Raw genomic sequence first — 13,849 nt, 5'->3', positions numbered from 1 at the left:
AGGTACCCAGGCATGTGCCCTGACCAGGAATCAAACTGGCAGCCTTTGGCTTTGTAGGATGACACTCAACCCATTGAGCCACACTATTCAGCACCAAATTTTTTTTTGATGAGGCAGTGTTTTACTGTAGATAAAGTAAAGAGATAAAGTAAAAGACCTTATTTTAAAGTTAGCTCCCATCAGAAATATTTCCTATTTTAAAAAAAGCTTTCTAAAGTTAGGTTTAAATTAAAAATATCGACTATTTTAAGTATTACTTTTTAGGAATTGAGTGAGTAGATTGATGCAACTTACAGGATCTTTGTAAAAAATAGAGATGAAGCTAATTGGTTCAGTGCCTTGGGTTTTATCTCCAGTGTATTGGAGATAAGACTGCACATAGATTTGGTTGGTAGAGCCTTTTTGGAATGGGAAGCATTTTTACATATTATTTTGAAGTGCCTCTTGCTATATGCGGGCATTTAGGAACCACCAAGAAGCTACATTATTGTAAAATAGTGTGACTGTAGTGAAAAAATTTTTTCATATGTCTAATGAAAATAGGCTTATCTGAAAAAATATTGTTCCCATTAGTCCTATTTTGGCTTTCTGAGGCAACACATAGTAAAGCTACTGCTGATTCTTCAAAATTATAGCTCCTAAAGACTTGTAAATAGATATATTCTGTTTTTCTTTAGTCATCTTCACTCTAAGCAATATACTCATTAATGAATTATATCTTTAGTTGATGTATTGTTGTTACTCAAAATGAATTATTCTTGTTACTCCAACTTAGTCAAAACTATCATGACACTCTTTAGGTCCATTATAAAACTAGGGTAGTTGAAGATGAGAGCAAATGAGGAGGTTAAGTCAGACAGCTACTTAGAGCTCCGTGCTGCTTACTATCTGAGAATTGAAAAGTAAGGCATAGTTGCCTGATTTTAAAAAGGATATCTTAGTTGGCCATCCTTGTTTGTTTTGTTTTTCCCCTCTTTGACAAGGGTACAAAATAAGAGTTCAACAAAAAGGCCAATAAATAGTTACATTTTCACTTTTGCTTTACAAAATCTGGCATAGATTTTCACGAACCCAATCAATTTTGAAGACTTCCCCTTCTCCCCTAGTAGTTTGCCTGCATTCAGAAAGTTTAGCCCTCTGAAGCCTTTACTTGATTATTTTATGCTTCATTCTTTTTTAATTATTCATTTTTCTTTTGAATAGTATTTGTACAAATGTGATGTTACTGATTCTCTGAAAGATTTGAGTGAGTTAAACTCTTAATTAAAACCTTTTTAGAAACTCTTTCTCAGCCATGTATCTCATCTATTATTTGTTCACCCATGAGGACTGATTTTTAAACCTAACTAGCCAGTCAGCCACGCCACTACTGGGTACTCAGAAGTTTCCCTCCTGGACTAAATGTGATTATTAATACTTGAAATTGCTCAACATTCTGGGCTTAGTAGATCTGGACTAGGAAATAAGGGCTGAGTACAAAATGATAGATTTGAACTTACCTTATTCTCTTATTTGCCAGGGCTAAAGTTGCCTCTTTCATCTTTTTTGCAACACGATTTTTAGTGTTTTTAGTCTCATAAATTCTAGTGATTAGATTTTTTTCTTCCTTTTGAATGACTTAACCAGAATCCTTACAAATGAAATGAATGAGATTTAGTACATTATTTGATTATATATGTTGTATTGTTGCCAGGAGATTTATTTAACCGGTGTATATAAAATTTTACCCAATAGAAAGAAGAATAAATCCCATCGGGATATTAAGCGAATGCAGTGTGAGTGTGCACCTCTTTCTAAAGATGAAAGAGCTCAAGGTGAAATAGCATGTGGGGAAGATTGTCTTAACCGTCTCCTCATGATCGAATGGTAAGTAAATGAGAATGTTCTACTTTTGTTCAGCTTCTATTAAATATCTTGAAATATTAAAAATATTAAAAAGAATTATTAGTGAAGAGTAAAATTTAACCTTTTTCCTTCCACTTATTGTTGAGTGTTTGTAAGCAATAAAATGTCTCTCCCTTGCATTCTGCATTAGGTTATTGTATAGGTTGCAAATGCTCTGTAAAGTAGCCCTAAAATACTAATGATGTAATATTAATTTTTACCCAGTCTCCTTTTATTTCTTGTAATGTTCATGACCTGAGAGGTAAGTGGTGGTATTTAGCTTTTACTGTGACATGAGATAAAACCCTAACATTTCAGAAACTCATAAAACAAAATGTCTCCCTCTCCCAAGTCTCAATCTATTTGTAGGCTTTCCAGATAATTTTTATGTCTGTGCCAACATGGGTAAATATTGACTCTTTATGAATTGAAATGAAATCTTACTATATGTAGTTTTGAAAACTTTGTTTTCCCTTGCCCCTCCCTCTCCACACATGCTTACTAAATGTTCTGAAGACTCATGCAGAGTTGACATACAGGCCTGCCTAAACCGTCCCATTAGCTGCATTACAGATTCTATTCACAGCCAACCCCTAAGTATTAATCTCCTGTTGATAGACATTTGCTTTCATAACTTTCTTTTTTTTAAAGATTTTTATTTATTTATCTTTAGAGGGGAAGGGAAGGAGAGAAGGAGAGAAATATCAATGTATGGTCGCCTCTTGTGAGTCCCCTGCTGGGAACTGGCCTGCAACCCAGGCATGTGCCCTGACTGGGAATTGAACCGCGTGTGGTTGGCAGGCCCATGCTCAATCCACTGAGCTACACCAGCCAGGGCCGCTTTCATAACTTTCTTACAAATGGTAAGCATCTTTACCTTTAAAAATATATGATAACTTCTGGCCAAGATGGAGGCGTAGGTGGAAATACTGTACCTCCTAACACAACCATAAAAGACAGAAAATTGAACTGTACTGAAGTCTGACAACAATGAACCATTCGACTGGTAAGAGGGGCGGAGTAAGTGTCCCGCAGAGAGGGGTCCTGGAGCAGACCTAGTAACGCCCGCAAGGCGGCTGGCTGACTGTGGACACACATTTGTGCACAGATAAACCAGGCAAAAAATGGGCAGTGACACAGACCACGCAACCCAAAGCCCCAGCCACCGGAAATAAAGCCTAAAAGCACCAATGTGAAAAAACTTGTGGGGTTGAGGTGCCGGTAGAGACTCCCAGCCTCACAGGAGAGTTTGTTGGAGAGACCCTCAGGGTCCTAGAACATACACAAGCCCACCCACCTGGAAACCAGCACCAGAAGGGCCCAATTTGCTTGTGGGAAGTGGCAGAGGGGACCGAAATCAGAGAGAGAGTGGAGCAAGCACCATTATTCCCTCTCTGACCCCGCCCCCACATACAGCATCACAACCCAGAGAGGGGTGTGCCCCGCCCTGGTGAATACCTAAGGCTCCGCCCCTCATACTTAATAGGTGTGACCTGACCAAAAACGGCTCAATCAGAAGAACAAATCAAACCCCAGAGCCAATACTTTTAAGCATCCAAGAAATAGCCAACTTATTAGATGCACAGTTCAAAACACTGGTGATCAGGATGCTCACAGAACCAGTTGATTTTGGTTGCAAGTTAGATGAAAAAAGGAAGGCTACACTAAGTGAAACAAAGGAAAATGCACTGGGAACCAATAGTGATGGAAAGAAAACTGGGACTCGGATCAATGGAGTGGACCAGAAGGAAGAAAGAAACAACCAAACAGAAAAGAATGAAGAAACAAGAATTCAAAAAAATAAGGAGAGGCTTAGGAACCTCCAGGACATCTTTAAATGTTCCAACATCCAAACTACAGGTGTACCAGGAGGGGAAGAGAAAGAGCAACAAGTGGAAAACTTATTTGAACAAATAATAAAGGAGAACTTCCCCAGTCTGGCAAAGGACATAGACTTCCAGGAAGTCCAGGAAGCTCAGAGAGTCCCAAAGAAGTTGGACCCAAGAAGGAACACACCAAGGCACATCATCATTACATTAGCCAAGATTAAAATGAAGGAGAGAATTCTAGAAGCAGCAAGAGATAAGGGGACAGTCACCTACAAAGGAGTACCCATCAGACTGTCAGCTGATTTCTCAAAAGAGACCTTCCAGGCAAGAAGGGGCTGGAAAGAAATATTCCAAGTCATGAAATCCAAAGACCTACATCCAAGATTGCTCTATCCAGCAAAGCTTTCATTTAGAATGGAAGGGCAGATAAAGTGCTTCTCGGATAAGGTCAAGTTCAAGGAGTTCATCATCACCAAGCCCTTATTATATGTTAAAGGGACTTAACTAAGAAAAAGACAATAAAAAAGATGAACAGTGAAGGGACAGCAAACTCACAGTTATTAACAACCACACCTAAAACAAAAGCAAACCAAGAGGACAGCTAGATCAGGAGCGGAAACATAGAAATGGAGATCACATGGAGGGTTAGCAACAGGAGAGTGGGAGGGTGAGGGAGGGGGAGCAGGTACAGAAAACAAGATGCATAGATGGTGGGAAGAAAACAGACAGGGGGAGGGCAAGAGTAGTGTGGGAAATGTAGAAGCCGAAGAACTTACGACACATGGACATGAACTGAAGGGGGGGGATGGTGGGGGAGGGGATGTGGAGGGGAATGAAGGGGGGGAAATGGGAGAACTGTAATGACATAATAAAATACATTTTAAAAATATGTGATAAAATTTTTAACATGAAATGAATATTAAGGTGATTTCAAGTGTAGGTACCTTATTTTTAGTGTTAATGAAATGTTTTCTTTCAAAGCTCAGTTTTTCCTTTTGTTCATATTGTATTGTTATAGAAATAAAACATTTACCTCAAAAAGTAAAAAAGGAAAAGTATTTTTGGTATTCCTTTACCTAAACTGAAAATAGCGGTGATAGTATACATGTAAGAGGAGGAGACATAGAGTTAGTGCTGTTCTCCTAATTTGACATTTTTGCCCAGTCTCTGTGGTCTTCTGGCTTTTTCTTGCCAACCTTGCTAAACCAATAGGAAGTACAGAATTTCTTTCTTCAGGTTGTTCCTATACTGAAACTTTAGTAGTTTTCAGGATTAGGTTCAAATGGAGCCTGCTATTCAGAGCCCACCTGTTTTCCCATATTCCAGCAGCTCATCGTTCTTTTCAGTTATCCTTAGCAGTTTCAGTTTTGTTTCTTCAAGTAGGCCTTGTTTCCTGTTTCCTGTTTCTGCACACAGGCAGGCACTGCTGTTGCATCTCTTGTTTTCCTGACTTTCTGTATCCCGTGTGTCATTAGAGATGTTGCTTTAATTCTGCTCCCTCCTCCTGACAGCTTTCCTTCACTACCTCACTGTAAACTGAGTCCTTCATCCTTTGAGCTTCTGTAAAAATGTTATTTACTACTAGTTTGGCAATAAATGATAATGTATTGGAAACGATGGGCAGTCCCTATTAATATTTTAACCTTACTCAGTATTTAAAACATTTGTTTCTGCCAGTTTGGGAATATTGAGAATTTAGTGAATGTTTGATTTTATTATTTTTTCTAGTATACATGGGGAAAAGGCTTGTCACTTCATATTGTTTACTCTGAATGAGGATATGTTTAATGGTGACTTTGGTTTCTCTTAAATGTAGGTTGATTTAGCTGGATTCAGAAGATTAAATTAATGATGATTGAAGTGGAATATAATGGGAGTGCACTGGCAGAAAACAAGTTAGCCCCGCAGAGCTGTCAGGAATATTGCAAACTTCCTTACATGCAGCCTGGAAATGTATTCTAGACATACAGGGAGTGGTTAATGATTAGATGACAAGACTGTATTGTGGACATCCTCTGATTAAGTAACAGTGTAGACACTCAGTTCTTAGAAATCCCTTCATGGGGGAAAGAATAATTGGGGAAGGCTTACTTAAAGGTGTACCACATAAATGCTGATTGTACCACAAAGATGTGGATATACTATGTACTCTAGGAAACACATTTTGGTTCTTTTGCTGCTTTGAAGAATTAATTTTCTCCATTTTTTATTTCAGTTCTTCTCGGTGTCCAAATGGGGATTATTGTTCCAATAGACGATTTCAGAGAAAGCAGCATGCGGATGTGGAAGTCATACTCACAGAAAAGAAAGGCTGGGGCTTGAGAGCTGCCAAAGACCTTCCTTCGTAAGTTATTTTTCAATCACCTTTCCCTTCCTTTTTGTGTTGTTGAAGTTGATTAGATACTTTGTGGGAAAATAATTTATCTATTATACTGAGGTTTAATAATGATTGTTGTACAGAATGACCACTTGGTAGCTAGTATGTAAAAAATCCACTTTTATGAAAAAAAAACTCGTGTGTGTGTGTGTGTGTGTGTGTGGACATTTTGTCACTTGTGACATTTGAACTAGGCAGGTCCATATTGTCTAATAGTTATGTTTCTCTTAATTCCAAGCAATTACTAAATGTTGCAGATCCCCAGTGAAACTCCATAAATTTTATAAAGGAGTTGGGACTGGATGTGTTAATGTGTCTAAAACTGAGTTGGGATCAGACTAGAGGAGAGCATCTGAGGGTATTGAGATAGGGAATCGAAGCATACTTGATAGACACTCTGAACATTCGTTGAATGAATAAGTGTCGTCTTCTACCTAACTCATCTAACTTTTTGTATGTAATGCAATAGAAGTTTCATTTTATTTTCTGCCATATTCAGTATTTCTTTCAAATACAATTTGCTCAAATATATCACATATTAAAGTATTTTTATGCCTTATTTTAAAGTTAAATATATACAGGTTACCTTTGTTTATGATTTTAAAACATTTTGAATACATAAAATGAATAGACAATAAAACAGGGGTATCAAACTCATTTTCACCAGGGGCCACATCAGCCTTCCGGTTGCCTTCAGAGGCCCAATGTAATTTAGGACCGTGTACATGTAACTGCTCCTTAATGGTTAAGTGAGAGCTGGGCGCTGCCTTTGGGGAGAAACAGGTGCCCAGCCAGATTAAACAAGGCGGAGGGCCAGATTCAGCCCATGGGCCTTGTGTCTGCCACCTGTGCAGTAAAAAATTTGCAGAGTTCTAGGGACTCAGGCACAGCTAATCTTTCAAAATCCTTTAAGCATATGGCTACCCTTAGATGGGATTTGGAATAGGTTGAGGATTTTTAGTCTGTTTATTCTGGGGATTCAAAGGTATTCCCATAGATAAAATAATCTAATAATCACCATTGCTGCCACCACCAGGGAATTTAGTTTTCTGACAGGAATATCCTACATTTTTTAAAAGTCAAATTGTTTTGTTTTTCTTGTGAAAAGAGGAAATGAGCCCTGGCTGGTGTGGCTCAGTGGATTGAGCACTGACCTATGAACCAGGGGTTCACTGGTTTGATTCCCAGTCAGGGCACAAGCCTGGGCTGCAGGCCAGGTCCCCAGTGGGAGCCATGTGAGAGGCAACCACACATTGATGTTTCTCTCCATCTCTTTCTCTCTCCCTTCCCCTCTCTCTAAATAAATAAATAAAATCTTAAAAAAAAGAAAATAGAAAATGATATTTGTACCAGTCCATTCTTTTAGGAACTAACCAGAAAAAAAAAAGTGTTCTGTTATATAAATAGTGGATAGTCAGAACCTCATATATTTTCTTCTCTACAGAATCATCTCATTATATTCCACATTCAATTCACTGATTTCTTTATAATAGTTAAATAATAGGCTAAATGTCCTTTAAACACTATTAATGATGTTGAACTCAGTTTAGTCCAGTGCATTTCTGAAATCACTGACTCTGGTCTAGGTGCAGGTTTTGGGGGGCACTTTTATTCTACCGAAGCCAGCAAGCCAGCTGGGGTTTTCTGTTTGAGAGGAGTCTTTTTTTTTTTTAATTCTAGAAATATTCTGGACACTGCCTCTTAGCAGATTTCACTAAAACCTAATGTAAATTCTTGCTGTTACGCAACATAGACTTCGTGGCTCAGGAATCCATGTCTTTTGGGTAAGAGAGGAGAGAATGTATTACTGGTTCACATAGCAGGTTAAAATTTTCTGCAGCTCTTTAGCTCTCCTCAGCTACTCATAGAGAACCCTGCTTTGGTAAAACATACTGGGACTTAATATTTCCATGTTTCCCACACCTTCCTATTCATATAACTTCATATGCTGATGGTAATACCAGTGTCATCAGTTTTTACTGTACAACTATTTAGATAGTAAATTTGGAATACTCTACCAGTGAACAAGGACATATTGTCAGATATGCACAGGATGAGGAAGCATTTGCGGCTAAGGTACTATTTAGTGGTAAAGTATTATAGACTCCATCAAAGAACCCCAAGCAAATCCCTACCAAAATTTTTTAGTTTTAGTCTATAGGAATAAATGGAAGGCAGTGTTGTTCAGGTTGACTTACTATTTTGGATACCAGATGGGGCTTTGAAAAAAAATTGAGAATGAAAAATGAAAAAAAATGAAAAAAATGAAAAAAAATTCACATGATATAATAATAACCATTTTAAAATGCATAATTCAGTGGCATTTATAGTACATGCACAATATTGTTCAGCTATCACCTCTTTCTAGTTCCAAAACATTTTCATTACCCTAAAAGGAAGCTGTACACACTAAGGAGAATCTCCTCNTGTTGTTCAGGTTGACTTACTATTTTGGATACCAGATGGGGCTTTGAAAAAAAATTGAGGTAAAATTCACATGATATAATAATAACCATTTTAAAATGCATAATTCAGTGGCATTTATAGTACATGCACAATATTGTTCAGCTATCACCTCTTTCTAGTTCCAAAACATTTTCATTACCCTAAAAGGAAGCTGTACACACTAAGGAGAATCTCCTCATTGCCCCCTCCTTCCAGCACATGGCAGTCTCTGAGCTCCTTTCTGTTTCTGTGGATTTACCTATTCTAGATATTTCATATAAATGAAATCATATACACGTGGCATTTTGTGTCTGGCTTCTTTAACATAGATGGAATCCTGTTTTTGAAGTTTCATCTCTGTTATAGCATATATCAACACTTTTTAAAATGTGAATATGCTGGATTTTGTTTTACTATTCATCAACTGAAAATCATTTGGACAAATAGGACTTTTTTTTAAAGATTTTACTTGTATTTTAGAGAGATGGGAAGGGAGGGAGAGAAACATTAATGTGTGAGAGAAACATTGATCTGTTGCCTCTCACACCCACCCCGACTGGGGGGACCAGACCGTCACCCCAAGCATGTGCCCTGACCCAACTGGGGACCTTTCACATTTGCAGGATGACACCCAACCAATTGAGACACTGGTCAGGGCCAAATGGGGCTTTTTTAAAAGCCATTTTCCCCCATAATGTTTTATGAAAACATCGAAAAGTTAAAGAGCTGAACGTTTCACATTTATGTAATCGGCACATATGTTCTAAATTGTTGACATTTTGCTATATTGCTTTATTATATATTCTCCATGTGCTCATCTCTTTATCCATTTTTTGATGAATTTTAAGGGGGAATTGCAGGCATCACCTTTAACCCCTAAACTTTCCTGAGCTGGAGCCATCTTGCTTTGCAGTGATAATAACACTGGCCCTTTCCATCTTCTGCCTGCCACAGTGCAGCACTGTTGCTTTCCACAGACTTGAAGGAGTTCAGTGAAGAGAGACCTCCTTAAACTAGGAGCAATATCAGACTAAGGCAAAGGTGAACTAAGAATCATAAGGACTATTACCTCCAGGGGCTTCAGTCCTTTGAAGGATTACCTATCAGGGGCTTCAATCCTTTCCTGTGTCAGGCAGTTTGGTGGTATTCTTTTTTTTCTTTCGGTTGCTGTTTTTAATTGACACATAGCTTTTCTAGTCAGTTTTAAGGACTGCATGATAGACTTTCTCATCAGCTTCATTTAGTTTTTTGTAGATTAGGCAGCTGAAGGGTATAGTGACTTTTCTTACATTTCCTAGGTTACTGAGGACTCTGAGACTCATCTCTCAGCTGTATCATCCAGCCCAAGCTGTTACATCCATGGGCAGTGACATGTCCTTCAGAATTCCTAATGGTGTGAAGTCTACTCAGATTTAATGCTTGGTCAGGTTGTAGAGGTGATTTGAGAGCAGTATCATGAGAATTGAATATTTTAGTGTAATTGCAAAGTATGTCTCTATGATACAATAGGGCAAGCAGTCATTCAGGTGAAATTTGGATCTTGGGCTATACATCTAGCTTTGTGACCTTATACAATGAACTTCATTTACCTCCCTCCCTTCCTTCCTAAGAGAGTGAGGAAGGGAGGTAGAAGGAGAAGGAAGAAACATCAGTGTAAGAGAGAAGCTTCCATAGGTTGCCTTTCATACACGCCCCGAGCAGGGAGCCAACCCGCAGCCCAGGCATTTTCCCTGACCCGGAATTGAACCTAGGACCTTTCACTTACGGGATGATGCCCAACCCACTGAGCCTCACCGGTTAGGGCTTCAGTGATCTTTAAAATGAGAACTAGGGGAGGAAATAGACATATTTTTTACTTATGAGGTACTAAATTCTGTATGTGTTTTGTAGTTAGTCAATATCATATTGAATCTACGTGTCAGCCTGTGATGTATCATTTTTTTCTTTTTCTCAAGAGAGGGGACTGATCCAAGAAGTAGAGAGTCCAACATTATAGGAGCCCAAATTTTGTGACCATTCTAGTACATTTGTTACCAAACAATAAGCTTCTGAGGTTAGAAAGGAAAATTCAAGTATTGTTTATAAAAGTAGTAATTTTTCGGGATTACCTGTGAGTAATATTTTAAGTGAGACCTACATTTGTTTGTGGCGGACTGCTGCACAAATGTGTGTATATACATTATAATCCTGTTTGGGGGATTACTTTTTTGTTGTTTTTCTTCTCATTTGTTTTTAACTGCTTTATTTTCTAAGCTAAGGGGGTTTAATTTTTTTCAATTGGCTAGTTAATTCCTTCTTTAACAAGTGCATTGATTATATCAGTATGTTGTAAATAAATACAAATGATTTACATTTTAAAAATCTCTGGTTAGAGTCAGGGCATTTTTATTTTGATGAGATAAGCTGACACTTCTTGGTAGGTCATTTCAGGGTAGAATTTAGGATCAACGCATAGAGATGCATTGGTGGGAATGAGCTTTTATAGAGTAAAGGGAAGGGGAAGAGAATGAGAATTTAATATCTTCAATAGAGGAAAAAAATAGGTAAATAACCAAGGAAAGAACAATCAAGGATGGAAAGTAACTGAAAGACGCCAAGGAGAGAGATTCATAATAATAATTATTATTATTTAAGATTTTATTTATTTATCTTTAGAGGGGAAGGGAAGGAGAGAAGGAGAGGAGTATCAATGTATGGTTGCCTCTTGTGCATCCCCTGCTGGGACTTGGCCCACAACCCAGGCATGTGCCCTGGCTGGGAATCGAACCCGCAATCCCTTGGTTCGCAGGCCCACGCTCAATCCCCCAAGCCATACCAGCCAGGGCTCATAATAATTATTGATAAATGCTAGAGAAAACTCAAAAGAGAATGCAGTCAGAGAAATGTACCTTTTAGGTCATATTTGACCTTTAACATCATTAGAAACCTTTGACAGTAAAGCCAGTGGAAGGGCTGCTATATTTGTTTAAGTTGCCTCCTATTTTTCTAAAACATAGAAAGTCTCTAATTCTTCAGTGCTTACTTTTTTCTTCAGAGTTGTTTCTCAGCTCTGAATCACTTGTTTCATGACCATGTAAACCAGACTTGCAAGTTCGTTTCAATATCTAGTTAGAAAAAGTATGTGCATCTTGGTACTGTGTATAAATTCTAAAAGCTTCTTAGAATCAATATTCTTAAAACTATTAGGAGAAAATTAACCTTGATTAGATGCTAGGTATTTTATGTCTATTTACTTATGTCTTGTGTAATACCAATTTTATCTACTTTGGAATATTTCTTTTTAAAAAAATAATTTTATTTATTTATTTTTTAGATTTTATTTATCTTTAGAAGGGAAGAGAAAGAGAGAGGGAGAGAAATATCAATGTATGGTTGCTTCTCTTGTATCCCCTGCTGAAAACTGGCTCCTGCTGGGAACTGGCTTGCAACCCAGGCATGTGCCCTCACTGGGAATCAAACCTCGATCCTTTGATTCGCAGGCTCATGCTCAATCCACTAAGCTATACCAGTCAGGGCTTGGAATATTTCTTTTTAAAAATTATTTATTTTTAGAGAGAGGAGAAGGGAGAAAGAGAGGGAGAGAAACAGCAGTGTATGGTTGCCTCTTACGTGTCCCCTACTGGGGACCTGGCCCCCAACTCAGGCATGTGCCCTATACCAGGAATTGAACTGGTGACCCCCTGGATCACAGGCTGGTGCTCAATCCACTGAGCCACAACAGCCAGGGTAGAATATTTTTTTACACTCATTACTTTTGCTTAGATGTATGTGTTTTCCATATAGGAAAGTGCTCCTATGCAGGAAGGGTTATTGTTTCCTTTTTGTTTTGCCAGAAACACCTTTGTCCTGGAATATTGTGGAGAAGTACTTGATCATAAAGAGTTTAAAGCCCGGGTAAAGGAATATGCACGAAATAAAAACATCCACTACTATTTCATGGCCCTGAAGAATGATGAGGTGAGCAGCATGAATGTGTTTGCTTTGAAACAGATCTGGAAGCTGTTGAATTGAAACTCATTGATCTGTACTGATCTCTGGAATAATTGGCAAAAAATGAGGGGCAAAACAGTGTATATAATTTGTTTCTGTTTCGAAAAAGGACGGGGAGGGGGGGAGATGCTTTACCAATATATAAATGTAGACACACATGCTTCATGTTATAATTCTTAAAAATTATTATTTTTTAATTGTTAAAAATTATTGATGACCCTCCCCAAGAACTTTTGTTTATGTGGGTTGTATTTCAGTATTTAGCATATTAAAAATTAAAGATGAAAAATTGAAAAATAATTATTAAACCATTTAAAAGTAGTAAGCCCATTATGTATTGACACAAATAATTATGAAAATTATTATTTTTTAAAAAAATATTTTATTTATTTATTTTTTTTAGAGAGGGGGAAGGGAAGGAGAAACAGTGGGAGAGAAACATCAGTGTGGGGTTGCCTCTCATGTGTCCCCTACTGGGGACCTGGCCTGCAACCCAGGCATGTGACCTGACTGGGAATTGAACCAGTGACCCTTTGCTTCATAGGCCCATGCTTAATCCACTGAGCTACTCCAGCCAGGGCTGAAAATTATTTTTAAAAAATTTTTAGTGAGGAGTGCCATTGTTTTACATTTTTACGAATCTCTTTGATATCTGGTTTGATAGAACTTAGCTAGATTCTCATATTTGTCTCTACATTCAGCCTGGAAATGCAAATCCTAGGGATGGACCCCAGGACCTGCTGAGTTATAACTCTGGAGGTAGGCTCAGCAGGAGTTGTAAAAAGTGGTCCAGGGGATTCAGATACACAGGTTTGAGAGCTACTGCACTGTGATACAGCATGCAATTTAAAATGAAGTTACGCACACATAAAGTGAGATTGGAATGTAGTAGGGTGTAAGAAATAGCTAGAAGGTGATAGATATGGAGATAATTTTGCCTGTAGGTAAAATGTTTATAGTTAGCAGATTTTCTGGAGAAAGCAGTCGTCACTTTGATGTGTAAAGTAGTATGAGAGCGTTCTCTAGAAGAAAGCAGGTTAGGGTTAGGATTTTAAATTTGCTGAATGCCTTCCCTTTGCAAAGTGCAAGTATATTTTAAGATTTCATTTTTAACTCTTAAATTATTTTTTCCCTAGATAATAGATGCCACTCAGAAAGGAAATTGCTCTCGTTTCATGAATCACAGCTGTGAACCGAACTGTGAGACTCAAAAAGTAAGTTGAGATAGATATAGAGTTTGGAGTATTTGTATAAGATTGCTGTTCTGACCATTTTAGATTGTATATCCAAGATACCCATAGCTTTTCAAATTATTTTTTAAACA

The 13,849-nt window shown here is 37.9% G+C and overlaps 1 protein-coding gene across 1 annotated transcript in view; it reads left to right on the top strand.

The window, feature by feature from the left end:
* The window catches only part of SETD2 (SET domain containing 2, histone lysine methyltransferase), a 105,946-nt gene that overhangs the window by 37,776 nt on the left and 54,321 nt on the right, over positions 1 to 13,849 (top strand). The window contains exons 4-7 of the mRNA XM_037030564.1: positions 1,735 to 1,866; positions 5,929 to 6,057; positions 12,369 to 12,492; positions 13,662 to 13,739. Of these exons, the coding sequence (XP_036886459.1) occupies positions 1,735 to 1,866; positions 5,929 to 6,057; positions 12,369 to 12,492; positions 13,662 to 13,739 (463 nt within the window). The remainder of the gene's footprint in view (positions 1 to 1,734; positions 1,867 to 5,928; positions 6,058 to 12,368; positions 12,493 to 13,661; positions 13,740 to 13,849) is intronic.

This window comes from Sturnira hondurensis, unplaced genomic scaffold (assembly GCF_014824575.4).
Source record: "Sturnira hondurensis isolate 20B ecotype Veracruz unplaced genomic scaffold, ASM1482457v3 Scaffold0020787, whole genome shotgun sequence".
NCBI lineage: Eukaryota > Metazoa > Chordata > Mammalia > Chiroptera > Phyllostomidae > Sturnira > Sturnira hondurensis.
The sequence above is the reverse complement of the archived record's forward strand: the minus strand, read 5'-3'. Positions and strand labels throughout refer to the sequence as shown.